Source organism: Ascaphus truei, chromosome 22 (genome assembly GCF_040206685.1).
Source record: "Ascaphus truei isolate aAscTru1 chromosome 22, aAscTru1.hap1, whole genome shotgun sequence".
Lineage (NCBI taxonomy): Eukaryota > Metazoa > Chordata > Amphibia > Anura > Ascaphidae > Ascaphus > Ascaphus truei.
Genome location: NC_134504.1, coordinates 10,206,724 through 10,233,456, shown reverse-complemented (window position 1 = coordinate 10,233,456; position 26,733 = coordinate 10,206,724). Strand labels below are relative to the sequence as shown.

Genomic DNA, 26,733 nt, shown 5'->3' with positions numbered 1-26,733 from the left:
AGGATATCCCAGCTTCAGCACAGGTGGCTCAATCAGAAGCTCAGTCTTCGACAGAGCCTCTGATTGAGCCCCCCTGTGCTGAAGCAGGAACTGATTGAGCCACCTGTGCTGGGTCATTGGCTGGGTCATTCTACTGTGAGACTTGTTACAGGGGCCCGGCTTGTGTTGGAAGTTTGCTCCTCTCTTGCAGGTGCCCGATTTCCCAGGACGATGGGGATATCTCAGCTTCAGCACAGGTGGCTCAATCAGACCTGTGCTGAAGCAGGAACTGCTTTAAACGCCTAGAACGGTTTAGTAAATGGGAACCTACGAAGCATGAGAAATCCCGTTTTTTTTAAAGCGTTATCAACTTCGCTGAACCCCAATCCTTTATTTAACCCCCCCCCCCCTGATAATGCAGATAATGAACTCAATGTCCAGGACCCATTCCTCCCCCCAGGAGATTGCAATCTAATTGCAGCCGCCCTACACACCTGTAGATCGTGCAAACGTGCTTCGTCAGGGAATCTCCCACACCAAAGACCACACAACCCTCCACAGGAAATCCCCCATCCGTGCGCGTCACTGTACTCGCCTCTACAACGGTGACGGCGATCATGAACCAGGGAGGGGGGCAGCCCGTGTAATTGTCGTAGAACCACTTCCGGTCGATTTCTCGGGGCAGCGTCTCGTACGCCACGTGGCGGATCAGACGCTGTGCGAGGCCCAGACCGGATTCCTCCAGCAGGGCCTTGCTGCAGAGCCGCCGGTTCCCCTGCAGGATGGCTCGCCGGAAACTGTTTGATCTCTTGTTGCTCATCTGCAGGAGGGAAAGGGGAGGGGGTTCATTTGCGGGCTTCCTTGCGCTCGAGTCCCAAGGGCTGCTGGGAGCTGTTCTTCTTCACATCTGCTCGCTAATAAAACTCTGCTTCTAATTGGGCCGCAACATTAGAGCCCATATACGGGCATACCCGCATTAACGTACGCAATGGGACCGGAGCATGTATGTAACTATGTAACACAGGCATACCCCGCATTAACGTACGCAATGGGACCTGAGCATGTATATAACTATGTAACACAGGCATACCCCGCATTAATGTACGCAATGGGACCGGAGCATGTATGTAACTGTGTAACACAGGCATACCCCGCATTAACGTACGCAATGGGACCGGAGCATGTATGTAACTATGTAACACATGCATACCGCGCATTAACGTACGCAATGGGACCGGTGCATGTATGTAAAGCGAAAATGTACTTAAAGTGAAGCACAACCTTTTCCCCACTTATTGATGCATGTGCTGTACTGCAATCATCATATACGTGCATAACTGATGTAAATAACGCATGTGTAACAGGCTCTATAGTCTCCCCGCTTGCGCACAGCTTCGGTACAGGTAGGGAGCCGGTATTGCTGTTCAGGATGTGCTGACAGGCGCATGCGCGAGCTGCCGTTTGCCTATTGGGCGATATGTACTTACTCGCGAGTGTACTTAAAGTGAGTGCCCTTAAACCGGGGTATGCCTGTATGTTGTTATTCGCAGCAGATACAATAGAATAAGGAAGATTGTAAGCTCTGCGGGGCAGGGATTTCCTTTCCTCTTGTCTGACTGTGCTGCACTTATGGTCATTCCCAGTACTGTCTTTTGTAAAGTGCCGAGTACACCTGAAAGATAAGGATATACATACATACAGTATAGATGCGGGACTTCATGAAGGGGGCTATTAAATGGGGCACAACACTTCTTGTGGAGAGCAGATATCATTTCTATTCAAAGGGGAAACTAGATTATCTTATCAGTCACGTTGTCCTTCAATTTTAAATGTTTGGCACAGATTATATCATAATTAGAGCATATTGTATTGTATTGTATGTCTTTATTTATATAGCGCCATTAATGTACATAGCGCTTCACAGCAGTAATACACGTGGTAATCGAATAAATAACAGATAATATAAATAACAGATCATGGGAATAAGTGCTTTAGACAAACATAACATTAAGGAAGAGGAGTCCCTGCCCCGAGGAGCTTACAATCTAATTGGTAGGTAGGGAGAACGTACAGAGACAGTAGGAGGGACACACATGATAGCACACACATGATATTTGCATCATCTGGCTACCCGTTTAAAAGTGAAAACAACGTTGTAAAAGGTAGCGCCGATTTCTCTCCCTTTTTAGAATACTTATTTTAAGAGATATCTCCTTTCCGACGCCGTTTTTATCGCGACGGTCTCCGTACAGGAGACTGAAGCGTTTCGAAATATGACGTTTCCGTGAGGTTGAAATGAAGCTCTCCCCAGATGCTAGAAATGGCGAAAATCTTGATTTTTAGAACGTTAAGCAAAGCGTTTTGCTCAGTGGGCAAAGGGGGCAAAATACTCAATTTATATGCGTTAAACTCTTATAGGTTTCTGGGGGGGGGGGGGGGAGACGAGTGGAGACGATTGCTGCCTTAACCCAAAGGTGAACAAACTGGGGGGGCGCAAGATTTTTCAGGGGGGCACAGTGGTTACAGAAAATGGCAACGTGATGTCACATAACCCCAGTGTCATTTGACGTTGGAGCAGAGCAGAGGGGGGGGGGGGGGACACGAGCAGGGGAGGAGAGCAGGCAGGGGGTGGGGGGGCGCAGGGGGAAAACTTTGCACACCCCTGCTTTAACCCATAATATATATTACTCTCATCAACTCGCCTGCAGATTTTCAGATTCGCAATGCGTTACAGCGTAAGGGAATTATTTCCGCGCTAAAAGTAAAAAATGTCCCTGGCGCGCACACGGTCGGTGACAGACCCACAATTGCCCCCAGGCGTGGAAACAAACTGTTACAGGCGGCCGCTGTTATCTTGGATCAGAATAACTGGGTGGCTGTGATGCGGAAAACACACATCTCCTAGATAACAGTATCCCCCCCACCGTCCTTTCTCCCCCCCCCCACCGTCCTCTCTCTCCCCCCCCCCCCCCCCACACCGTCCTCTCTCCCCCCCCCCCACCGCCAGCTTCCTGGCAGCTCCGGCCACACAAGTAATTTCAAAACACCGCGGCCAGATTGCCAACGATTGAGCTCAGCGGAGTAGATTAAAGCTAGTGTGTGCGGGCGCACGGAGGCAGGCAGTTATAGCACCATTTAGTAAACACGGTCCTTATGGGATCAAAGTGAACTGATTCCAGTGACATGTTTAAGGGGATCTCGCCTGGGTAATTGACACAATTTTTTACCCAAATCTGACACCTATAAGTATATTTAATGTATTTATTAAAGGGAGACCTGGGGAGGGGGTTGTGATTTCCTCTGGCTGCTCCCTTGTGTGTGATGTCACTGTGTGATGTCACTGTGTGATGTCACTGTGGGATCAGCGAGCGCTTGTACAGCCAGAGTCCCCCCCCCCCTCCCCTTATCTTTATTGTGTCTCTGATAAGGACGAGAGGGGGGGAATACGGACGAGGGGAGGGGGGGAATAAGGACGAGGGGGGGGGGAATACGGACGAGGGGGGGGGGGGATACGGACGAGGGGGGGGGGAATACGGACGAGGGGGGGGGGGGGAATAAGGACGAGAGGGGGGGGATAAGGACGAGGGCGGGGGAATAAGGACAAGGGGGGGAATAAGGACGAGGGGGGGGGGATAAGGACGAGGGGGGGATAAGGACGAGAGGGGGGGGATAAGGACGAGAGGGGGGGAATAAGGATGAGAAGGGGGGGGGATAAGGACGAGGGGGGGGGATAAGGACGAGGGGGGGATAAGGACGAGAGGGGGGGAATAAGGACGAGAGGGGGGGAATAAGGATGAGAGGGGGGGGGATAAGGACGAGGGGGGGGGATAAGGATGAGGGGGGAATAAGGACGAGGGGGGGAATAAGGACGAGGGGGGAATAAGGACGAGGGGGGGAATAAGGATGAGGGGGGGAATAAGGACGAGGGGGGGATAAGGACGAGGGGGGGGATAAGGATGAGGGGGGGAATAAGGACGAGGGGGGGATAAGGACGAGGGGGGGGGGATAAGGATGAGGGGGGGGAATAAGGACGAGGGGGGGATAAGGACGGGGGGGGGGATAAGGATGAGGGGGGGAATAAGGACGAGGGGGGGGGGGAATAAGGACGAGGGGGGGGAATAAGGACGAGGGGGGGGGAATAAGGACGAGGGGGGGGAATAAGGACGAGGGGGGGGAATAAGGACGAGGGGGGGGAATAAGGACGAGGGGGGAATAAGGACGAGGGGGGGGAATAAGGACGAGGGGGGGGGGAATAAGGACGAGGGGGGGGGAATAAGGACGAGGGGGGGAATAAGGACGAGGGGGGGAATAAGGATGAGGGGGGGATAAGGACGAGGGGGGGATAAGGATGAGGGGGGGGATAAGGATGAGGGGGGGAATAAGGACAAGGGGGGGATAAGGACGAGGGGGGGGGGATAAGGATGAGGGGGGGGAATAAGGACGAGGGGGGGATAAGGACGAGGGGGGGGGATAAGGATGAGGGGGGGAATAAGGACGAGGGGGGGGAATAAGGACGAGGGGGGGAATAAGGACGAGGGGGGGATAAGGACGAGGGGGGGGGATAAGGATGAGGGGGGGAATAAGGACGAGGGGGGGGGAATAAGGACGAGGGGGGGATAAGGACGAGAGGGGGGGAATAAGGACGAGGTGGGGATAAGGACGAGGGGGGGGGATAAGGATGAGGGGGGGAATAAGGACGAGGGGGGGGAATAAGGACGAGGGGGGGGAATAAGGACGAGGGGGGGGAATAAGGACGAGGGGGGGAATAAGGACGAGGGGGGGATAAGGACGAGGGGGGGGAATAAGGATGAGGGGGGGAATAAGGATGAGGGGGGAATAAGGACGAGGGGGGGAATAAGGACGAGGGGGGGGAATAAGGACGAGGGGGGGAATAAGGACGAGTGGGGGAATAAGGACGAGGGGGGGGAATAAGGACGAGGGGGGGAATAAGGACGAGGGGGGGAATAAGGACGAGGGGGGGAATAAGGACGAGGGGGGGGAATAAGGACGAGGGGGGATAAGGATGAGGGGGGATAAGGATGAGGGGGGGAATAAGGACGAGGGGGGGATAGGGGGAAAGAAAACACTTGATTGACAGGTACTCCCCCATTCAGAGACCCCTAAGAAATTAATCTGGTCGACTCAGGCCGGGGAGCGCAAACCTTTGCAGCTGCGCCCCCCTGCCTTCCCTCCGCTGGTGCTCGCGCCCCCCCCCGCCTTCCCTCCGCTGGTGCTCGCGCCCCCTCCCTTACCCTGATGTGGCGTCAAATGACGCTGCGGGGTCATGTGACGTCACGTCACCCGCAGCGTCATTTGACGCGTGTGACGTCACGTCACATGACCCGCGGCGTCATTTGATGCCGCGTTGCCATGGACACGAGTGACGCCGGCAGAGCCAAAGTAAGCAATAGCGTTGCAGAGGCCTCACGCGATCCCCCGGCATTTCATTTTAATGCCTCAGGGAAGAGCGCAGGGCCCCTGCAACGGCCCGCGCCCCCCCAAAAAATCTCCCGCGCCCCCCACTTTGCGCACCGCTGGACTGAGGGATTGATTGCAGCTTTAAAGAAACAAACCGATTTTCGCTCTTTACCACATTTTCATTGCATAGAGCAGGGGCTCCGAACCCCATACCCCCCCAACAGGACAGGTTTTCAGGATATCCCAGCTTCAGCACAGAGGGCTCAATCCGTCCCAGCTTCAGCACAGGTGGCTCAATCAATCCCAGCTTCAGCACATTGAAGTTGGGGCTGATTGAGCCACCAGTGCTGAAGCAGGGATATCCTTCAATCCTGACCTGTTGGTGGCCCTTGAGAACTGGAGTTGGCCGCCCCTGTTTAAACCCTACCCAATGAAACAAATGGAAAGTGTAATTTATTCTGAGCGGTGTTCTGCAAGAGAATGCTATCCCATCCCCAGCTAATGGTCTGAAGCGTATAGTAAGTAACGCTCTGACAGCTCATTGTATGAGCTATGGCAATGATCAGCACGGCGTCTAGGCAAGACGCAGAAATATACTGTATACAAATGCAAAGATCTGGGGCTAGCTAAACACACATATATAAATACAAACACTTACACACATAGACAAGGATTTATCTACACACACTGCAGTAAATGTGTATATTATTGCGCATGTTCAAGAATAATTTCCCCCTGGTCCCACCCTCAAGTCAGAGATATATATATACACACACACGTGTGTGTGTGTGTGTGTATGTGTATATATATATATATATATATATATATATATATATATATATGCATATATATAGCTTCTTTGCATACCCAGTAATCAACCCCACACTGATGAGACCCATTAAGGTCGAAACAGCTGTCTGTGGGCGGGTTTTCTGGGTATGCACCTTAACCCTGGCTGTGCTCAAAGCTGTGACCATGCAGCAAGCTTAAGCCTATAGGGAACCATGTTAAAAATGGTTTTTGAAGCAAAAAGTGGCACTGTGTGCTCATTTGCATGTCATTTCCCAGAATCCCTTGCTGCAGTGGAAGTGCTGTGTGCTGGGTGATAATGGAGAAAGGCGGGGTTGCAGACCTGCCTAAGACATGCAGATGAGCATACAGTTGTATTTACATTTGCATATATATATATTTAGACACATACTGCAATATGGTTGCTATGGAGAACTTTCTAAGAAATACTGTATGTTAACACGAAGTGTAACTCTCTATATCAGCGGTTCCCAATCTTTATCACACTGCGCTCCCCCCTGCTAGAAAATATTCGTTCCGCGAGCCCCTAATGAATAAATCTTATCGCCGACCCCTCAGACTATCGCTAACACTGTGTGACCGATCCCAGGCAGTACAGTGTCCTGAGCTCGTGGGGGGAACACAGGCTTAACAATCCCCCAAACTGCCCCTCAGTGTGTGCAGGCAGCATGGGGGGGGGGGGGTATAGCTGTCACTCACTGCGGGAGCTTCCAAAGTCACGCCCCACAATGCCTCGCTGCTGTGGATGCAAAGCATTGTGGGGAGCGACTTCGGAAGCTACTGCTGTAATTGACAGCGACACCCCCCCACGCCAAGGTACACTTTGGGGCGTTACCAAGTGCGCAGTCCCCACACGGGCTTAGGAGCCCGCTATACTGCCTGCGATCCGCCATTACATATATCATTTGTTTGAAAACGCTTTGGAGACGCCTCACTTGCGCCCCGCATTGGGAATCACCGCTCTACGACTTTATCCGACTATCAGCACATTACTGAGATGCTGCTACGTGGGGCTTAGATCCAATCCCGGATCACCCGCTCCCCCGCGCGCCGAGAAACTCACCAGATTCACGAAATCCTGGTAGCCAATCTTCCCGGCGTCACGGTTCTCTGCCAAAGCCAGCAGGACATCCAGCTTGTGCGGATCCAGTTCTGACCCGTGTCTCTGCAGCAGCGTCCAGAATTGTTCGGTGCTGATGTACCCGCTGCTTTCAGAATCAAACTGGGGTGGGGGGAAGGGGGAAAAGCAAAGAGAGAGACGGAGAATCAAAACACAAGATGGCCCGAAAATCCCCTTGGGAATCGGTTTTCATAATGCGAGATCAGCAAAGCAAATTGAGGCTTCTGCCAATGAAAATGCCCTCAAGGTATAACCAGAACATCTGGTGTTACCAGGTAGCCAAGTATGTGACGTGCGTCTTCTCCCACTTGCAATGCCAGCACAAGCCTATTGGCTGCAGAATGTCCATCCTTACAGCATTCAGTAGGCGTTGCGTCTGCCACATTGTTGCAATTATTTCATCTTGTGGTTGAGGTGGAGTATAATAAAACAGTAATATGGTGTTACAGATATGTCAAGTTGAACTCATATTTTTTGGGGGGGGGGAGTCTTCAATGCAGTCTCGCTGATAAAATATCACTACTTTTTCTTAAAAATTCAATTTTTGGGGGGGGTCCAAAAGCACCAAGTTATTGCCACTTAACTTCTGTTCTGTTTTTTTTTTTGTATGTTTAATATGTAAAGTTAGGGGGGGGAGGCGGTGGGAAGGGGGGGGGAGGCGGTGGGAAGGGGGAGGGGAGGCGGTGGGAAGGGGGGGGGAGGCGGTGGGAAGGGGGGGGGGAGGCGGTGGGAAGGGGGGGGAGGCGGTGGACAGGAGGGGGGGCAGTGGACAGGAGGGGGGGCAGTGGACAGGAGGGGGGGCAGTGGACAGGAGGGGGGGGCAGTGGACAGGAGGGGGGGGCAGTGGACAGGAGGGGGGGGCAGTGGACAGATGGGGGGGCAGTGGACAGGAGGGGGGGCAGTGGACAGGAGGGGGGGGCAGTGGACAGGAGGGGGGGCAGTGGACAGGAGGGGGGGCAGTGGACAGGAGGGGGATGCAGTGGACAGGAGGGGGGGCAGTGGACAGGAGGGGGGGCAGTGGACAGGAGGGGGGGCAGTGGACAGGAGGGGGGGCAGTGGACAGGAGGGGGGGCAGTGGACAGGAGGGGGGGCGGGGCAGTGGACAGGAGGGGGGGCGGGGCAGTGGACAGGAGGGCGGGGCAGTGGACAGGAGGGGGGGCAGTGGACAGAAGGGGGGGCCAGTGGACAGGAGGGGGGCCAGTGGACAGGAGGGGGGGGCAGTGGACAGGAGGGGTGGGCAGTGGACAGGAGGGGGGGGCAGTGGACAGGAGGGGGGGGCAGTGGACAGGAGGGGGGGGCAGTGGACAGGAGGGGGGGGCAGTGGACAGGAGGGGGGGCAGTGGACAGGAGGGGGATGCAGTGGACAGGAGGGGGGGCAGTGGACAGGAGGGGGGGCAGTGGACAGGAGGGGGGGCAGTGGACAGGAGGGGGGGCAGTGGACAGGAGGGGGGGCAGTGGACAGGAGGGGGGGTGGGGCAGTGGACAGGAGGGGGGGGGGGCAGTGGACAGGAGGGGGGGGCAGTGGACAGGAGGGGGGGGCAGTGGACAGGAGGGGGGGGGCAGTGGACAGGAGGGGGGGGCAGTGGACAGGAGGGGGGGGGGGGCAGTGGACAGGAGGGGGGGGGCAGTGGACAGGAGGGGGGGGCAGTGGACAGGAGGGGGGGGGGCAGTGGACAGGAGGGGGGGGGGGCAGTGGACAGGAGGGGGGGGCAGTGGACAGGAGGGGGGGCCAGTGGACAGGAGGGGGGGCCAGTGGACAGGAGGGGGGGCCAGTGGACAGGAGGGGGGGGCAGTGGACAGGAGGGGGGGGGCAGTGGACAGGAGGGGGGGGGCAGTGGACAGGAGGGGGGGGCAGTGGACAGGAGGGGGGGGGCAGTGGACAGGAGGGGGGGGGCAGTGGACAGGAGGGGGGGGCAGTGGACAGGAGGGGGGGGCAGTGGACAGGAGGGGGGGGGCAGTGGACAGGAGGGGGGGGCAGTGGACAGGAGGGGGGGGGCAGTGGACAGGAGGGGGGGGGCAGTGGACAGGAGGGGGGGCAGTGGACAGGAGGGGGGGCAGTGGACAGGAGGGGGGGCAGTGGAAAGGAGGGGGGGGCAGTGGACAGGAGGGGGGCAGTGGACAGGAGGGGGGGCAGTGGACAGGAGGGGGGGCAGTGGACAGGAGGGGGGGGCAGTGGACAGGAGGGGGGGGGCAGTGGACAGGAGGGGGGGCAGTGGACAGGAAGGGGGGGCAGTGGACAGGAGGGGGGGCAGTGGACATGAGGGGGGGGCAGTGGACAGGAGGGGGGGGCAGTGGACAGGAGGGGGGGGCAGTGGACAGGAGGGGGGGGCAGTGGACAGGAGGGGGGGGCAGTGGACAGGAGGGGGGGGCAGTGGACAGGAGGGGGGGCAGTGGACAGGAGGGGGGGGCAGTGGACAGGAGGGGGGCAGTGGACAGGAGGGGGGGGGGCAGTGGACAGGAGGGGGGGGGCAGTGGACAGGAGGGGGGGCAGTGGACAGTAGGGGGGGCAGTGGACAGGAGGGGGGGCAGTGGACAGGAGGGGGGGCAGTGGACAGGAGGGGGGGCAGTGGACAGGAGGGGGGGGCAGTGGACAGGAGGGGGGGCAGTGGACAGTGGACAGGAGGGGGTGGACAGTGGACAGGAGGGGGGGGGGACAGTGGACAGGAGGGGGGGCAGTGGACATGAGGGGGGGGCAGTGGACAGGAGGGGGGGGCAGTGGACAGGAGGGGGGGGCAGTGGACAGGAGGGGGGGGCAGTGGACAGGAGGGGGGGGCAGTGGACAGGAGGGGGGGGCAGTGGACAGGAGGGGGGGGCAGTGGACAGGAGGGGGGCAGTGGACAGGAGGGGGGGGCAGTGGACAGGAGGGGGGGGGCAGTGGACAGGAGGGGGGGCAGTGGACAGTAGGGGGGGCAGTGGACAGGAGGGGGGGCAGTGGACAGGAGGGGGGGCAGTGGACAGGAGGGGGGGCAGTGGACAGGAGGGGGGGCAGTGGACAGGAGGGGGGGCAGTGGACAGTGGACAGGAGGGGGGGGGACAGTGGACAGGAGGGGGGGGGACAGTGGACAGGAGGGGGGGGGGGGCAGTGGACAGGAGAGGGGGGGCAGTGGACAGGAGAGGGGGGGCAGTGGACAGGAGAGGGGGGCAGTGGACAGGAGAGGGGGGGCAGTGGACAGGAGAGGGGGGGGCAGTGGACAGGAGAGGGGGGGCAGTGGACAGGAGAGGGTGGGCAGTGGACAGGAGGGGGGGGGGCAGTGGACAGGAGGGGGGGGCAGTGGACAGGAGGGGGGGGGGCAGTGGACAGGAGAGGGGGGGCAGTGGACAGGAGAGGGTGGGCAGTGGACAGGAGGGGGGGGGCAGTGGACAGGAGGGGGGGCAGTGGACAGGAGGGGGGGGGGGGCAGTGGACAGGAGGGGGGGGGGGCAGTGGACAGGAGGGGGGGCAGTGGACAGGAGGGGGGGCAGTGTCACACACACACACACACACACACACACACGCACACGCGTCTCAGTCCCGTGATGCGCCCTTTCTCAGTTCTGTGCGGCGGCGGCGCCGCAGGTGGGGGGGAGCAACACACGCGACACCTACCTGTACTTCCGGCCGCCGCCATCTTCTCACTCGGCGCCGCGAGGGAGGAAGGGGGTCCGCCATCTTACGCGCCGCGTGGCAGCCTGTTCCCACGCCGGGGAGGGAGCGGGGAGGTGAGTGGAGCGGGAGGGAATGGAGCGGGAGGGAATGGAGCGGGAGGGAATGGAGCGGGAGGGAGGTGAGTGGAGCGGGAGGGAATGGAGCGGGAGGGAGGTGAGTGGTGAGTGGAGCGGGAGGGAATGGAGCGCGAGGGAGGAAGGGGGTCCGCCATCTTACGCGCCGCGTGGCAGCCTGCCTGTTCCCCCGCCGGGGAGGGAATGGAGCGGGAGGGAGTGGTGTGTAGCGGGAGGGAGTGGTGTGTAGCGGGAGCTACACTGTGTGAGGTAGCGGGATAGGGGGAGGGACATTGGTGGCATGGTGTAGCGGGGTAGGGGGCCTTCCGGTCTGGTTGCGGTAGGGAGATGTGTGAGGTGCAGGAGATGTGAGGCGTGCTGTGCGGTTCGCGGGAGCTACACTGTGTGAGCTAGCGGGATAGGGGGAGGGACATTGGTGGCATGGTGTAGCGGGGTAGGGGGCCTCGCGGGGTAGGGGGCCTCGCGGTCTGGTTGCGGTAGGGAGCTGTGTGAGGTGCAGGAGATGAGGCGTGCTGTGCGGTTCGTGGGAGCTACACTGTGTGAGGTAGCGGGATAGGGGGAGGGACATCGTTGCCATGGTGTGTGAGTGGAGGCCGCGGCCTCGCGGTCCGGTTGCGGGAGGGAGATGTGTGGCGTGGAGGGGAGGGGGGTTTGAAGAGGCAGTCTGCAGTGTTTGGTGTTGTGTGTGCTGTGTTTGTGCGTTGTGTGTAGATTCTGTACCTGATTCGGCAGTCTGTGGAAGCAGACGTGAAGGTTTTTATAGCTGTGAAGCGTGGCCCCAGAGCAGGTTGAGGATTAGAGGATTAGGTGTTGCAAAAGCAAAGCGTTCCCAAAACTCAGTGAGGGGTGGGACAGTGTGGAAGTATTAGGGCATTGGTGTTGGACGCAGGCCAATGAGAGGTGTGTGGGGGCGGGCATTGGACGCAAGCCAATGAGAGTCAGTGAGGGGTGGGACGCAGGCCAATGAGAGTCAGTGAGGGGTGGGACGCAGGCCAATGAGAGGTGTGCGGGGGCGGGCATTGGACGCAGGCCAATGAGAGTCAGTGAGGGGTGGGACGCAGGCCAATGAGAGGTGTGCGGGGGCGGGCATTGGACGCAGGCCAATGAGAGTCAGTGAGGGGTGGGACAGTGTGGCATTGGTGTTGGACGTAGGCCAATGAGAGGTGTGCGGGGGCGGGCATGGCCTGAGCCGGAGTGACAGGCCCAAGGTCCAATGCGATTGACCCTTGGGACGCAGACATACAGTGATTTCACAAATATATAGTAGATTAAAAAAAAAAAAACAATATATAAAGTAGAAGCGTTAGACAGCAAAACATGTTTGAAGGGAGGTTTTCTTAATTAAAGTTATTAATTAGCAACAACAAATGGGATGCAAAAAATAATTTTGAACATATTTTACTACTTTGAAAGGGGTTACATAGAAAAGTTTGAATTAGAGGCAGTCTAAGCAGCACTTTACAAAATTTAAAAAAAAATCTTTTTTGTTTTAATATACGCAGCCTTTGATTACCTTTATTGAAAACTAATTACCTAAGCTGCCGATCGATTCGTGTTCCTATAACCTGCTTCCCAGGGTTCACTAAATGGCTGCCTTTTAGTTTCAATCAATCCTTCAGTCAGTGTAACTCAGCAGCTACAATATATTCTTATATTACCAAGGTAACAGTATCTATTGTTACAGTTTGCAGCTCAAACTGCTGGCAACATTGGCAACAATTTATCACAAACAGGAAAGTGTTGCAAAGATCTTGCACCGCTGGGGAGGTGGGCTAAAACCTGCTATAGAAATCAAAGGATGCTCAGTATATTACAACTCCCTAAAAATGACATTAAGAGATGAATTTAAAAAAAAATGATGTAGTAAGTATTATCGAATACTACAGAACCGATTTATGGAGAAAATAAACCACCTGTAGGATATTGCATGGATTGCCCTTTTAGTGTTCACATAAAGAACGCAGTATTATAGAGATAGTCTATGGACTGACAGTGACCCTGACATGTTATCCTGCTGCTTAACACAACACTGGTTCCCTAAATTGCCGGCTTGTCAGCAAGTCCCCAACTGCTCTCACGTGGCAAATTAGAGCTGACGTTTAATACGCAGAGAGACCGCCAGGTCGCTGCAGCTGCATCAGTTGGGAAGATTGTACAGAATGAATACAAATCCCACTTGTGAGCACATTCACACGTCTCAGACAGGCCTGCAACCCTGCCTTTCCCCTTTATCTCTTAGTGCTTCCACTGCAGCCAGGGATTCTGGGTAATGACATACGTTTCCACTGTCTGCAGCCAGGGATTCTGGGTAATGACACAATGTTTTCACTGCAGCCAGGGATTCTGGGTAATGACATACAATGCTTCCACTGCAGCCAGGGATTCTGGGTAATGACACAATGTTTCCACTGCAGCCAGGGATTCTGGGTAATGACATACAATGCTTCCACTGCAGCCAGGGATTCTGGGTAATGGCATACAAGGTTTCCACTGCAGCCAGGGATTCTGGGTAGTGACATACAATGTTTCCACTGCAGCCAGGGATTCTGGGTAATGGCATACAAGGTTTCCACTGCAGCCAGGGATTCTGGGTAGTGACATACAATGTTTCCACTGCAGCCAGGGATTCTGGGTAATGACATACAATGTTATCACTGCAGCCAGGGATTCTGGGTAATGACATACAATGTTATCACTGCAGCCAGGGATTCTGGGTAATGACATACAATGTTATCACTGCAGGCAGGGATTCTGGGTAATGACATACAATGCTTCCACTGCAGCCAGGGATTCTGGATAATGACATACGTTTCCACTGTCTGCAGCCAGGGATTCTGGGTAATGACATACAATTGAACGCTCACAGTGCATCACTGTTTGCTTCTTGTCCATGTTATGATGGAGCGCTTTAAGCGTACGCCTGCCGCTTTTTCAGCACAGCCTGGCTTGCAGAAGTGCAGAGTCAGCAAACCTACGCACAGATAGCTGCCTCGACCTTCCTGGCTTTGCAACATGACGCTGGAAGTGGCTACAACCGGACACAAAATGGCGATTAAAAAAAAAGTGAGAAAAGGGAGCCGCGGAGGGTTCCCGTCACATTTTTATTTTACTCGCCATGGGTTGCGTCTTTATACAATGACAAATACAGAACAAGGCACGAATATCCGACCACTTGTTTCTGCTGCCATCCTCGTTACAAATGCTAATGTGGAATAAGCTAGAGGTCCTGAACCAAAAGTCTCCCAGCTGGAAACCTGCGGCAAAAGGGGTGCCGAAAATACTGCGTCATTCATAAAACCAAGACGCCTGCTCAAAGCATTGGGATCGCTTTCTGATATAAGGTCTAGGTATTAAATATCTTGCAGCCATGGTACTTGTTGTTATTAGCTTTCATTAGGATGGCGCCAACATATACCACAGCATTGTATGAAGTGGGAGAAAGGACACTGCATGACCCACCCCTTTCCCCTCTACTGCTGTCTCTCGCCTTCAACCCTTTCCCCTCGCTCCCCCTTACTTGTGGGACTCCCTCACACTCAGCGTATGTCAAGCACCTTCTCTCCTCACCTTTAAGTCAAACTTGAAACCTCACCTCTTAAATGAAGAACTCCAAAAGCCTGGACTCGTGGCTGCTGTCCCACAGTCGCTCCTACCCACCATTGTGGCCAAGCACTGCCATCAACTGCACTTACTCCCTCACCTGCTGTCTCTGTAACCCTCCCAACATACCACTTAAATTGTAAGCTCTCCGGGGCAGGGGTTTTATTTCCTATGGTCTGATTTTGCTGGTTGCACTCATTGTATGATAATTCTCTGCATTGTACTTTCTTCTGTAAAGCTCTTGAGTACATTGTATCCACTATATGAACAAAGATATACATACATACATATATACATACTGTGCATGACAGCAGAACATACGTTAAGACAAACAGAGCCTGACACTAAGGAGGTCATTCTATATACCGTATGCCGATGCGGCTATCCTGGTAATTTTGGGATGAAAATCCCTGTTAACCTTTACGGTGATGTTCATTCAAAAACTGACCAGCCGCCTCAGTATATAGAATAAGACCTCTTAATATTGTATTGTATGTCTTTATTTATATAGCGCCATAATGTACATAGCACTTCACAGCAGTAATACACGTGGTAATCATATAAATAATAAATAACAAATAATATAAATAACAGGTCATGGGAATAAGTGCTTCAGGCATAAAAGTACCATTAAGGAAGAGGAGTCCCTGCTCCGAGGAGCTTACAATCTAATTTAATATATAAACCTCACAATCTTTAGGTTGGTTAGCTGATGTTTAAACGCAATTGTGGGAACTCAAAGTATAAACACTCAGGCCCAGACTTGCTAAACGGTGCTAAGCCGTAGCACACATGCTGGCTCATTTACTCTGTATGGTTTTCTGACTTTGCTATATCCTTTGAGACCAGAATTATTCAAGCAGAACATGTACAGTATGTTTTTGCCAAGATCCCCCACACGTCGCTCCCTTAGATGCTTCAACCTTGACAGCTGAGAATTTCCACGTTGGTTCAATGAAAGGTTTCACAATCCGAGTGCTCAGGTGACTGAGTCCCGGACATGAGCCTGTGCTGCTCTGTATTGCAGATCGCTTTGCTAAACGTGTAGTTATCTGTCTGTGCGCCTCTCCAGGGATCCATCAATGGGCTGGGAGATGAATGTGGTTGGAAGGCAATAATGGAAGCTCCTGCATGAGAAACCTGCAGATTGATCTCTCATTATCTCAATGATCAATTCAGAAAAAGGTTCCAAGCCAGACTGGGAGAGGCCCACTGGGTACAAGGGCATGTATGTATGTATGTATGTATGTATGTATGTATGTATGTATGTTATGTTATGTATGTTATGTATGTATGTATGCATGACTGTATCTGCAAGCACATGTATGTATGTGTGTATGTATGTACAGTATGAGTGTATCTGCAAGCACATGTATGTATGAGTATATCTGCACGCACATGTATGTATGTGTGTGTATCTGCAAACACATGTATGTCTGTGTGTGTATCTGCAAGCACATGTATGTATGAGTATATCTGCAAGCACATGTATGTATGAGTATATCTGCAAGCACATATATGTATGAGTATATCTGCAAGCACATGTATGTATGTGTGTGTATCTGCAAGGACATGTATGTATGAGTATATCTGCAAGCACATGTATGTATGAGTATATCTGCAAGCACATGCATGTATGTATGTATGAGTGTATCTACAAGCGCGAGTATGTATCTACAAGTGCATGTACGTACGTATGTATATACGTGTGTACGTGTGTATATACGTGTGTACGTGTGTATGCATGTATGTACAGATGCAGCGGGCGTTATTCGAACGTTTACCCGGGCACATCGCGCGTCACGCCGTGTGGTGGACCCAAGACGGTCAGTTGCAGTTTAAGAGTTTAGTGAATATAAATTCCACATGTGAGCACGTTCACGTCTGCAGCGCTGCCCTTCCCCATTATCTCTTAGCATACAGTGCTTCCACTGCAGCCAGGGATTCTGGGTAATGACATGCAAATGAGCACTCTGTGTCACCTTTTGCTTTTTATCCGTTTTAATAATGGACCCCTATAAACTTAGGCCTGCCGCATTACACAGCTTTGCAGCACAGTTCATGGTCAGTACATAAACAGTCTTATCACAAAAGGTTAGGCTGAGACTGTAAATACCATCCAAAGCATTTATCCGTCATGTAGATAAACATATATTTAAGAATATCTACATTTGTCAGTCACGACATTTAACCTACTCAATGTGCTAGTGCCATTCATTCCCTTTCCTTCCAGCAGGGAAAGACATATAGCAGATCAACATGTGAGTTGTAGTCACTGGCCTCTTCTTCACATGTGCAGAGCCTCCCAAACCTCACAGGTCTCTTCTTCACATGTGCAGAGCTTTCCAAACCTCACCGGCCTCTTCTTCACATGTACAGAGCTTCCCAAACCTCGCAGGTCTCTTCTTCACATGTGCAGAGCTTCCCAAACCTCGCAGGTCTCTTCTTCACATGTGCAGAGCCTCCCAAACCTCGCAGGTCTCTTCTTCACATGTGCACAGCTTCCCAAACCTCCCAGGCCTCTTCTTCACATGTACAGAGCATCCCAAACCTCACAGGTCTCTTCTTCACATGTGCAGAGCTTCCCAAACCTCACCGGCCTCTTCTTCACATGTACAGAGCTTCCCAAACCTCGCAGGTCTCTTCTTCACATGTGCAGAGCTTCCCAAACCTCGCAGGTCTCTTCTTCACATGTACAGAGCTTCCCAAACGTCGCAGGTCTCTTCTACCCATGTATAGAGCTTCCCAAACTTTGCATGTCTCTTCTTCACATGTATAGAGCTTCCCAAAACTAACAGGTCTCTTGTTCACATGCACAGAGCTTTCCAAACCTCGCTGGTCTCTTCTTCACATGTACAGAGCTTCCCAAACCTCGCAGGTCTCTTCTTCACATAGAGCTTTCCAAAACCTTGCAGGTCTCTTCTTCACATGTACAGAGCTTCCCAAATCTCGCTGGTCTCTTCTTCACATGTACAGAGCTTCCCAAACCTCGCAGGTCTCTTCTTCACATAGAGCTTTCCAAAACCTTGCAGGTCTCTTCTTCACATGTACAGAGCTTCCCAAACCTCGCTGGTCTCTTCTTCACATGTACAGAGCTTCCCAAACCTCGCAGGTCTCTTCTTTACATAGAGCTTTCCAAAACCTCGCTGGTCTCTTCTTCACATGTACAGAGCTTCCCAAACCTCGCAGGTCTCTTCTTTACATAGAGCTTTCCAAAACCTTGCAGGTCTCTTCTTCACATGTACAGAGCATCCCAAACCTCACAGGTCTCTTCTTCCTATGTTATCCAGTATAAACCACCTGTAGAAGGGAACAGTGAGGGTTTGAAAGCTCTACACACCATCAGATCCTCCCCACAGAATCCCCACCGTCTGTTTTTAGCATCTCCATCCAGTGGTGCAAGTAGCGCAGAGGCCTCGTGAAGTGCCCCAAATTAGAGGTGCCCAGATGGCACTTGTCACCACAAACCCGTGTGCGACTTGTTAATCCTCTTATGCAAAGAAGCTGAATCCGACCAAAACGAACATATCTTTAATCTCGACACAACGGGCCTTTCTTTGTGAGCACCCTGAGCAAATATGAACAAACGCGGGCACGGACCTGCCCCATCTGCTCCGTCACATCGTACCGAGAGAGAGACAGAGAGGGCAGGTGTTAGGCTAGGTCCCCGGCTGCTACGGCGTGCGCGCGTGACGGCGTGTGAGCCACGCACGAGGCACAGCCCCTCCATGGGACAGGCCCCAGTCGGGTGTTCAGCCAATGATGGTGAACCAGCTGCGTGACGTCGTGGCCGTGCGTTGCCAGGAGTCCACCAGACATGCGCTGCTGCCGGGAACGAGCGCCGCCAGGCACCGGCGTCGGCCGCGCGCTGGGGACCGCAGCCGTGCAGGACATGCTTGCGAAACCGAAAGAAACCTGCTTGGTTTTCATGTGGTTTTACCCAAGGGGGTTAAGGACGCATGCCCTGAGATCAACCACCGGGCCACTGATTGAGCCACCTAAGCAGAAGCAGGGATATCCTTAGAACCAGGGCCGGTTCCAGGGTTTCCTGCGCCCTAGGCGAAAACTTTACATTTGCGCCCGAAAAAATTAAATAAACACTGGCACTTGCCCGTGCCTGCCGCCCCCTGCTTCTCCTTCAGAATCCAGCGTGAAATGATGTCACCGACATGATGTCGCACGGTGTTGCGTTACCGCGGTAATGCGCCATCATGGTTGCCATGGCAACGAGATGCTGTGTGACGTTGGTTGTGACGTCCATGGCGTCATTTGACGCTCGATTTTGAAGGAGAAGCAGGGCAGCAAATCGGGGGCAGCTGGGACAGGTAAATAAGTCCCACAGGGGGGCAAAATACAATACAATGCGCCCCTAGGACTTTTAGCGCCCTAGACGACTGCCTAGGTTTCTCTAATGGACGGGACGGGCCCTGATTAGAACCTGACCTGTTGGTGGCCCTTGAGTACTAGAGTTACACTCCTCCCCCCCCCCTTTGTTGTAGAACAGGGGTCTCAAACTCAGTACTCAAGGGCCACCAAAAGGTCAGGTGTGATTGAGCCACCTGTGCTGAAGCAGGGATATCCATAAAAGCTGGCTTGATGGTGGCCCTTGAGGACTGAGTTCGAGACCCTTGTTGTAGAGGATAAAAACAAGTCCGCTTCTGGATATTTGTCAGTGCGGCGGGAGAGCATCCAATACAAGGCATGCGTCCTTAACCCCGCGGTCGCCAGAGGCGCCTGGAACAAGCTCCCGTCAACGTCTGAATACCTGCTGCAAAATAAAAAATAATAAAAAAACGCACAATTTTAAACAGAAATGACATTAGGAAAAAGCACAGAATTGTCCCCGGGACAGAGTGACCTGGGACAGAGTGACCCGGCTCCCAGCTCCTCGGGTGGAAGTTCTATAGGAGAAGGGACACAGCCGTGCTACACATAACAGATGTTTAATGGGACCGAGCAATGAATAAAACAATTCAAGGCAGATGATACACTTGTGAAAGCCCCATGACCCTTCCCATGTTACCCATGATGGATGTTAGCTTTAGGGCAGCGTTTCCCAAATGGTGGGTCGCGACCCAGCACCGGGCCACGGCACCAAAATTGCCGGGTCGCAGCGAGGCTGGCAGCGCGGTGTCTCCCGTCCCCCGGCACCAAAATTGCCGGGTCGCAGCGAGGCTGGCAGCGCGGTGTCTCCCGTTCCCCCCCCCCCGCTCAAGTTAAAAAAAATGGCGTTGATTCCCCCCGCGGTCCCGCGTGCATGCGCAGGGCCCGCTCCCTTCCTCCCCCCTGCTCCCAACGTGGGACGCAGGAGGAAGTACCAGCTCCTCTGTGGCCTGCTTCCCCCCACGGCCAGCTTCCCGAGCTCACCTCCCATGGCACCCCCTCCGAGCCCATCTCCCGTGCCCCCAAGCCCACCTCCCGTCCCGGGCAGCAGGGGAAATTGGGGGCAGCAGGGGAAAGCGTCCGGCGACAAGGTAAGTCACCCCACCCAGTCACTGTCACCCAGTGACTCTCTCCCACCCAGTCACTGTCTCCCACCCGAGTGTCCCTGGCCCCCTCCTAACAACCCAAGTGTTCCTGGCCCCCTCCTAACACCCACCCACCCAAGTGTCCCTGGCCCCCTCCTAACAAAGTGTCCCTGGCCCCCTCCTAACACCCACCCACCCACTCAAGTGTCCCTGGCCCCCTCCTAACACCCACCCACCCAAGTGTCCCTGGCCCCCTCCTAACAAACCCAAGTGTCCCTGGCCCCCTCCTAACACCCACCCACCCAAGTGTCCCTGGCCCTCTCCTCACAAAAGTGTCCCTGGCCCCCTCCTAACACCCACCCACCCACATTCGTCATTGCCTGTAATTCACTGTTTGTGTCTGTGTGCGTATAGGGAGAGCGAGTGTGTATCTGTGTGTGTGTGTGTATCTGTATGTGTGTGTGTGTATCAGTGTGTGTGTGTGTGTAGCAGTGTCTCTGTGTGGCTGCGTGTGTGTCAGTGGCTGCGTGTGTGTATCAGTACGTGTCTGTCAGTGGCTGCGTGTCTGTCAGTGGCTGCGTGTGTGTGCGTGTATCAGTGTGTGGGTGTGTGTGTGTGTGTGTGTGTCTGTGCAGGCCATATAGGCCAGTATAGGCGATAACATTTTTAGTGGGTCACGAAGGAGAAGTTCAAAAATAACCGGGTCACGGAAAAAAAAGTTTGGGAAACCCTGCTTTAGGGTTAATGAGTTAGTGAGGAGTTCGTGTGTCCTATTAACTTAGGACTGTCTGGTTTGCATTACTCCTGATTTGCCTCCTCTCTTTGCTGCTCTCTGGTGTTCTCAGTTGTTGCTAGTTCACTGATACATTGTAGCTGATTGCATGTAGCTTGTCCCTGAATATATCTATACAAAAGTTAAACTGTGGATTTATTTTGCCAATTAGTTTAGGGATATTGTATGTGTATTTAATTAGACTATTACTTAGAATTTGTGGAGGGTCTTCTATTGTTTTTACTTAGGGTCAGTTCTGTTGTTGTGGGTTCTGGGGCTAGGGATGTACCCTCTTGTCCCCCTGGGACTGAGGGGAACGGGCCTGACAAAGGGACAAGTCCCGAAACGTTGCCCCCCTATACTCCCCCGTTGTGACCCACTTTTTTTTTTTTTTTCTTTGTTCCCCTTCCACCATTCACCTCACCTTCCCTTCGTTGTCCCATCCTACTTTTCCTTTATCCCTTATTCTCCTGTACATCCCATGTATGGCCCTACCTATATGTTATCTGTTCTCCTAGTGTGGCGTTGTCACTTGTTTGACTTATTTGTGCACTGATTAAATTTTCAAATTGGTTATATACCAGTGACATTGTATCTATTATTAGGGTGTGCTGGATTTTCTTCAGTACCAATGTATTTATCTTACTGGGAAAGAAAGAGGAGTCTTTGTAGATGTGGGTTATATAGTGACATATACATAGTGACATATATATAGTGACATATACATAGTGACATCGTTACAAAGTTATGTAGTTGTGGGTTATATAGTGACATATACATAGTGACATAGTTACATAGTTACAAAGTTATGTAGTTGACAGGTTGAAAAAAGACATATATGACCATCAAGTTTAACCTATGCTAAATTTAGACGACAGATACTTTATCCTATATTTGCACCGTATATTGATCCAGAGGAAGGCAAACAAAAAACCCCAGTGTCATATCACCTAATGATGTCTCATTAGGGGAAAAATAAATTCCTTCCTGACTCCAAATATTGACAATCAGATTATTTCCTGGATCAACATCCTTCCCATGTATACTTATTTGGTATATCCCTGTATACCTTTCCTTTCTAAATAGATGGCCAGCCTTTTTTTGAACAAATCTATTGTATCCGCCATCACAGTCTCCATGGGTAATGAATTCCACACTGTAACTGCCCTTACTGTAAAGAACCCTTTCCTCTGTTGCTGGTGAAATCTCCTTTCCTCCAACCTTAAGGTCATGTGACCCTTCAGCGCGCCTGGAAATCAATTTCATCTGTCCCGCCATGCGCCTACGAGCGTACGGGCACAGGCGCCGCGTGAGCGTGTCCGGACACCTTGACATTCATTGAACTCAATGCGCTAAGCGCGCTCAGCGGCAGCATGAACGCTGCCGAACTTTGAAAGGAGCGCTTTTTTTTTTTTTTACTATTAATTTTGAATTTGAAACATCCGCGCAGCAGATTGCCGAATAAGCGGAGTGTATCGGTAACAATAATTAAAAAAAAAAACGCAAAGCGCGAATCGCCCTTTTTGACCTTGATTCGCTGAAATCCGTGGACCAAAAGGGACCGACCGATCCACTGCAGATCCAAATCCGCCCCAGAAAATGTGGCTCATCTCTATGTATTATTTGCGTGTGTCTTGTCTGCCTGCGCACACACGTCGCGTTCGCTCTCTGGGGCCGGCAGAGAATGATACTCCCTCGCTCACTGCGACAGAGCCAGTTACACGCTCTGATGCTTTTTTATGACTAGTCTGGCCGCTTGTACCCACGACTCAGTTTCAAGGAACATCAACTTATAGTATGAATATTACTGAGAGCTGCTGTGATGACAAACTGCGCGGCGTTGTTATTCCCGCCGCCGCCGCCTCCGTCTCGGCTCTTGTAATAATTGCTATTACATTGTTAGGCCGCGTCCATTCTCTGTGCGACGGTGCAAACAAAATGCAGGGGATCTATGGGGCCGGTCATAGTGCGCGCGAGGAAGCGGCAGATTTTTCAGCCGACAACGTTTTTTTTATTTGGTCGCACGACGGACGGGTCCGTGCGCGGTTCAGCCAATGAGGGCGGTCTCGCCACACACGTCATAAAAATCCTACAGGCCATGAATCGCTCCAGCTACAGGTGCGTGCGAAACCTCAGCTCTGTCTACTATGTCCAAGGCCTTAGCCACGTGCTTCTGCGTCATAATATAATGAGGACAGCGACGTGTCATGTCTGCGTCAACCCCGCCAATTTGGATATTGGAACAAAAGTTAGGTGTTGATTTGACAGATTCCAAAAAATGAATCTATTTATTAATGCGAATACTCGCAAAAGTCGCCAGTATATTTACCAGCCTTGGAAGTCGGACGCACAACTGGCGACACGTTTCTGTGCTTTTGTTAATGGAACTGCGTTCATTTCCGCTCTGGGGACCCCATGCTTCCGGAGATGCTTACCGCTGTGGGGGGCTGCCAGGATCTCTCTGCCGTTGAAATGTCCGGCATCCTGTTGGCCAATAGGAAGGCCCAAAGGATGATGTTAAGGCTTCCTATTGGCCCGCAGGACGTGTGACATTTAAGTCGCCATTATGTTAGCCCAAACTAGCCGGAGCTGCTACCGGTATCCCCCCTTTCCTGAGGTCTGTATCTCAGGAAGCAGGGGGTCCATGGAACTGAAATTAACGTGGTTCAGCTCCGGAGACCCACTGCAACACACACAAAAGTGGTCACCAGTTGAGCGCCATGGCTTACCCATCACTTCCTGACGTCTGCTGCCCACCCCCGTTACAGGTTTTTCAGCGCGTTATCTAGGTGAAATCGTGTTCCGCGTTCTTGTGGGACTCGAAACGCCATCTGGCCGGAAGTGGATCACTCCTCTTCCGTTCGCCTCAGCAGTGACGTGGCACTTTGGTGTCGACCCCTGCGGCACTCCAAGTGTTAAATACGATAGTCGCAGTAGGCGATTGCCGGCGAAGCGGTATATTTTTTGGCGCACCTTTTTTTTTTCCGCCAGCCGCGAATATGCAGAACTCGCTAAATTTGCGCCCCCGTCACTGATTTAAAAAAATACAAAACAAAAACAGCCTTTCAGAGAATTTGAGTTCTTCATTTGGCGCCCGGCGTGGGACCTTGTTGGGGGATCCATGGACTCTGTGCTCTGGCTAATTTTATACTAGTTGCTTAGGCGGCTCAGTGCAGTGTATCCCACTGAAACTCACATGTGCGTAATGTAAATGTATATGATACAGGTGTTAGAAATACTTGCACAAATGTGAAATATAGTCATTATTAAGGCTTTAAAGATGCAGACCAAGTAATATCCTACGTGTGTGGTTTTTTTTTTTTATAAATTAGTTCGGTACTAGGAGAAAATACTCTATAATACATTAAAAATGCCATTCAATGTAACAAGCATTTTTTGGTTCTATAGTAACCATTTACAAAGTCACATCCCCTTCCTCTTCTGAAACAGGTTCTGGCGCACCCCTTTTTGAGTCCTGCCCTCTCTCTAGCAGTGCACCAATTGACAGCCATTTAGTGAACCCGCTAGCCGCATCTTCTCCGATCGATCACAGGAGAACGGATCGATCGGCAACTTAGCTAATTACTTATCGGTGTGTGACATTGTATTGGTGCTCATATTAAAGGGGGGAAAAAATTAAGATAAAAACGTCAGCTTGGACGGCTGCTTTAAAGCCAGGGAATTAAGTGGAGGGCCGGAGCCATTGGAGACGTTGGCACGGAAGACCCAGCTACAGCTGCCAACGGCCTTTGTGTGGCCTTTTAATTACTTGCCAACTCCAGCCTGGGGGTTGTGATCCTCTGTTTCAAGCAGCTCTTGCAAAGCTGCAGCTATTAAAAATAAAAGGGATCAGCCTTGTGTTTGATTACAGGCTGCCGCGGGGGGCTCAGGGGCTCTCATTAACAGCCGCCTTGTCGCGGCGCCGTGCCAACCGAGGACTTTGTAACTGGGAAGGGACAAAAATAAGGCAGCGGGCGTCTGACTCTGATCTAACGCAGGGGGCGCTCAACTCCAGAGCTCAAGACCCCCCCAACAGGTCAGGTTTTCAGGATATCAAAGCTTCAGCACAGGTGGTTCAATGAGTGATCCACTGATTGAGTCACCTACGCTGAAGCAGGGACTGATTGAGCCACCTGTGCGGAAGCTGGGACTGATTGAGTCACCTATGCTGAAGCAGGGACTGATTGAGCCACCTGTGCTGAAGCAGGGACTGATTGAGCTACTTGTGCTGAAGCAGGGACTGATTGAGACCCTGTGCGGTAGCTGGGACCGATTGAGCCACCTGTGCTGAAGCAGGGATATCCTAATAACTTGACCAGAAGCCCCCCACACTGGAGACCACAAGCCCCCCACACTGGAGACCACAAGCCCCCCACGCTGGAGACCAGAAGCACCCCACGCTGGAGACCAGAAGCCCCCCACGCTGGAGACCAGAAGCCCCCCACGCTGGAGACCACAACCCCCCCACGCTGGAGACCAGAAGCCCCCCACACTGGAGACCACAAGCCCCCCACACTGGAGACCACAAGCCCCCCACACTGGAGACCACAAGCCCCCCACACTGGAGACCACAAGCCCCCCACACTGGAGACCACAAGCCCCCCACACTGGAGACCAGAAGCCCCCCACGCTGGAGACCAGAAGCCCCCCACGCTGGAGACCAGAAGCCCCCCACGCTGGAGACCACAAGCCCCCCACGCTGGAGACCAGAAGCCCCCCACACTGGAGACCACAAGCCCCCCACACTGGAGACCACAAGCCCCCCACACTGGAGACCAGAAGCCTCCCACACTGGAGACCAGAAGCCTCCCACACTGGAGACCAGAAGCCCCCCACGCTGGAGACCAGAAGCCCCCCACGCTGGAGACCACAAGCCCCCCACGCTGGAGACCAGAAGCCCCCCACACTGGAGACCACAAGCCCCCCACACTGGAGACCACAAGCCCCCCACACTGGAGACCACAAGCCCCCCACACTGGAGACCACAAGCCCCCCACACTGGAGACCACAAGCCCCCCACACTGGAGACCAGAAGCCCCCCACGCTGGGGACCAGAAGCCCCCCACACTCGGGACCAGAAGCCCCCCACGCTGGGGACCAGAAGCCCCCCACACTGGGGACCAGAAGCCCCCCACGCTGGGGACCAGAAGCCCCCCACACTCGGGACCAGAAGCCCCCCACGCTGGAGACCAGAAGCCCCCGCACGCTGGAGACCAGAAGCCCCCCACGCTGGAGACCAGAAGCCCCCCACGCTGGAGACCAGAAGCCCCCCACGCTGGAGACCAGAAGCCTGGCGTGGGATTAACAGAGAGATGCTTTGTCAGCTCTTTGTCCGAGTTTGGGCCGTACGAAGAGGAGCTAAATGAGATTATTTCCAGGACAAAGTACAGTGGGCGGCTTCATTACGCCACTGTTTGCAGACCAAACGTCAAGTTAATTACGTGTGATTGTCACGCCGCTCTGCTAAACAGAATTAGGAGAGGGGCTACTTCTGGGTAGTTCAGACACCAACTAAAACCTCGATATTGGGATTATCCATTTATTAGGACGGGGTTGGATATTGGGTGAATGGTTCCTACATTTAGCCTGTTATATTTCCTTCTTTAACAATTGCTACTCGGGGACTAATTGCTGAAGCGGGAACTTAACTCTACGTTAGCTGGGTCATAGCTAAACGTGGCGGCCCTCATATCCAGACCATTTAATATGGCTTTTGCAGGGACTGGATGAGTAACTCCACGATTAGGCATCATTTAAGTCACATAGCATTATTTCCCATCATTATTTCCATCTCCTCTCCTTATTTCGGAGTAACAGCAAGACTGAAATACCGTCACGATATTGGAA

The 26,733-nt window shown here is 53.2% G+C and overlaps 1 protein-coding gene across 2 annotated transcripts in view; it reads right to left on the bottom strand.

Moving 5' to 3' along the window:
* RHBDL3 (rhomboid like 3) overlaps nucleotides 1–26,733 on the bottom strand; it is a 77,452-nt gene that overhangs the window by 37,986 nt on the left and 12,733 nt on the right. For both annotated transcript variants that reach the window (XM_075579927.1, XM_075579928.1), the window contains 2 exons: nucleotides 7,271–7,429; nucleotides 575–799 (listed from right to left, as the gene is read on the bottom strand). In XM_075579927.1, coding sequence (XP_075436042.1) covers nucleotides 575–799; nucleotides 7,271–7,429 — 384 coding nt within the window. The remainder of the gene's footprint in view (nucleotides 1–574; nucleotides 800–7,270; nucleotides 7,430–26,733) is intronic.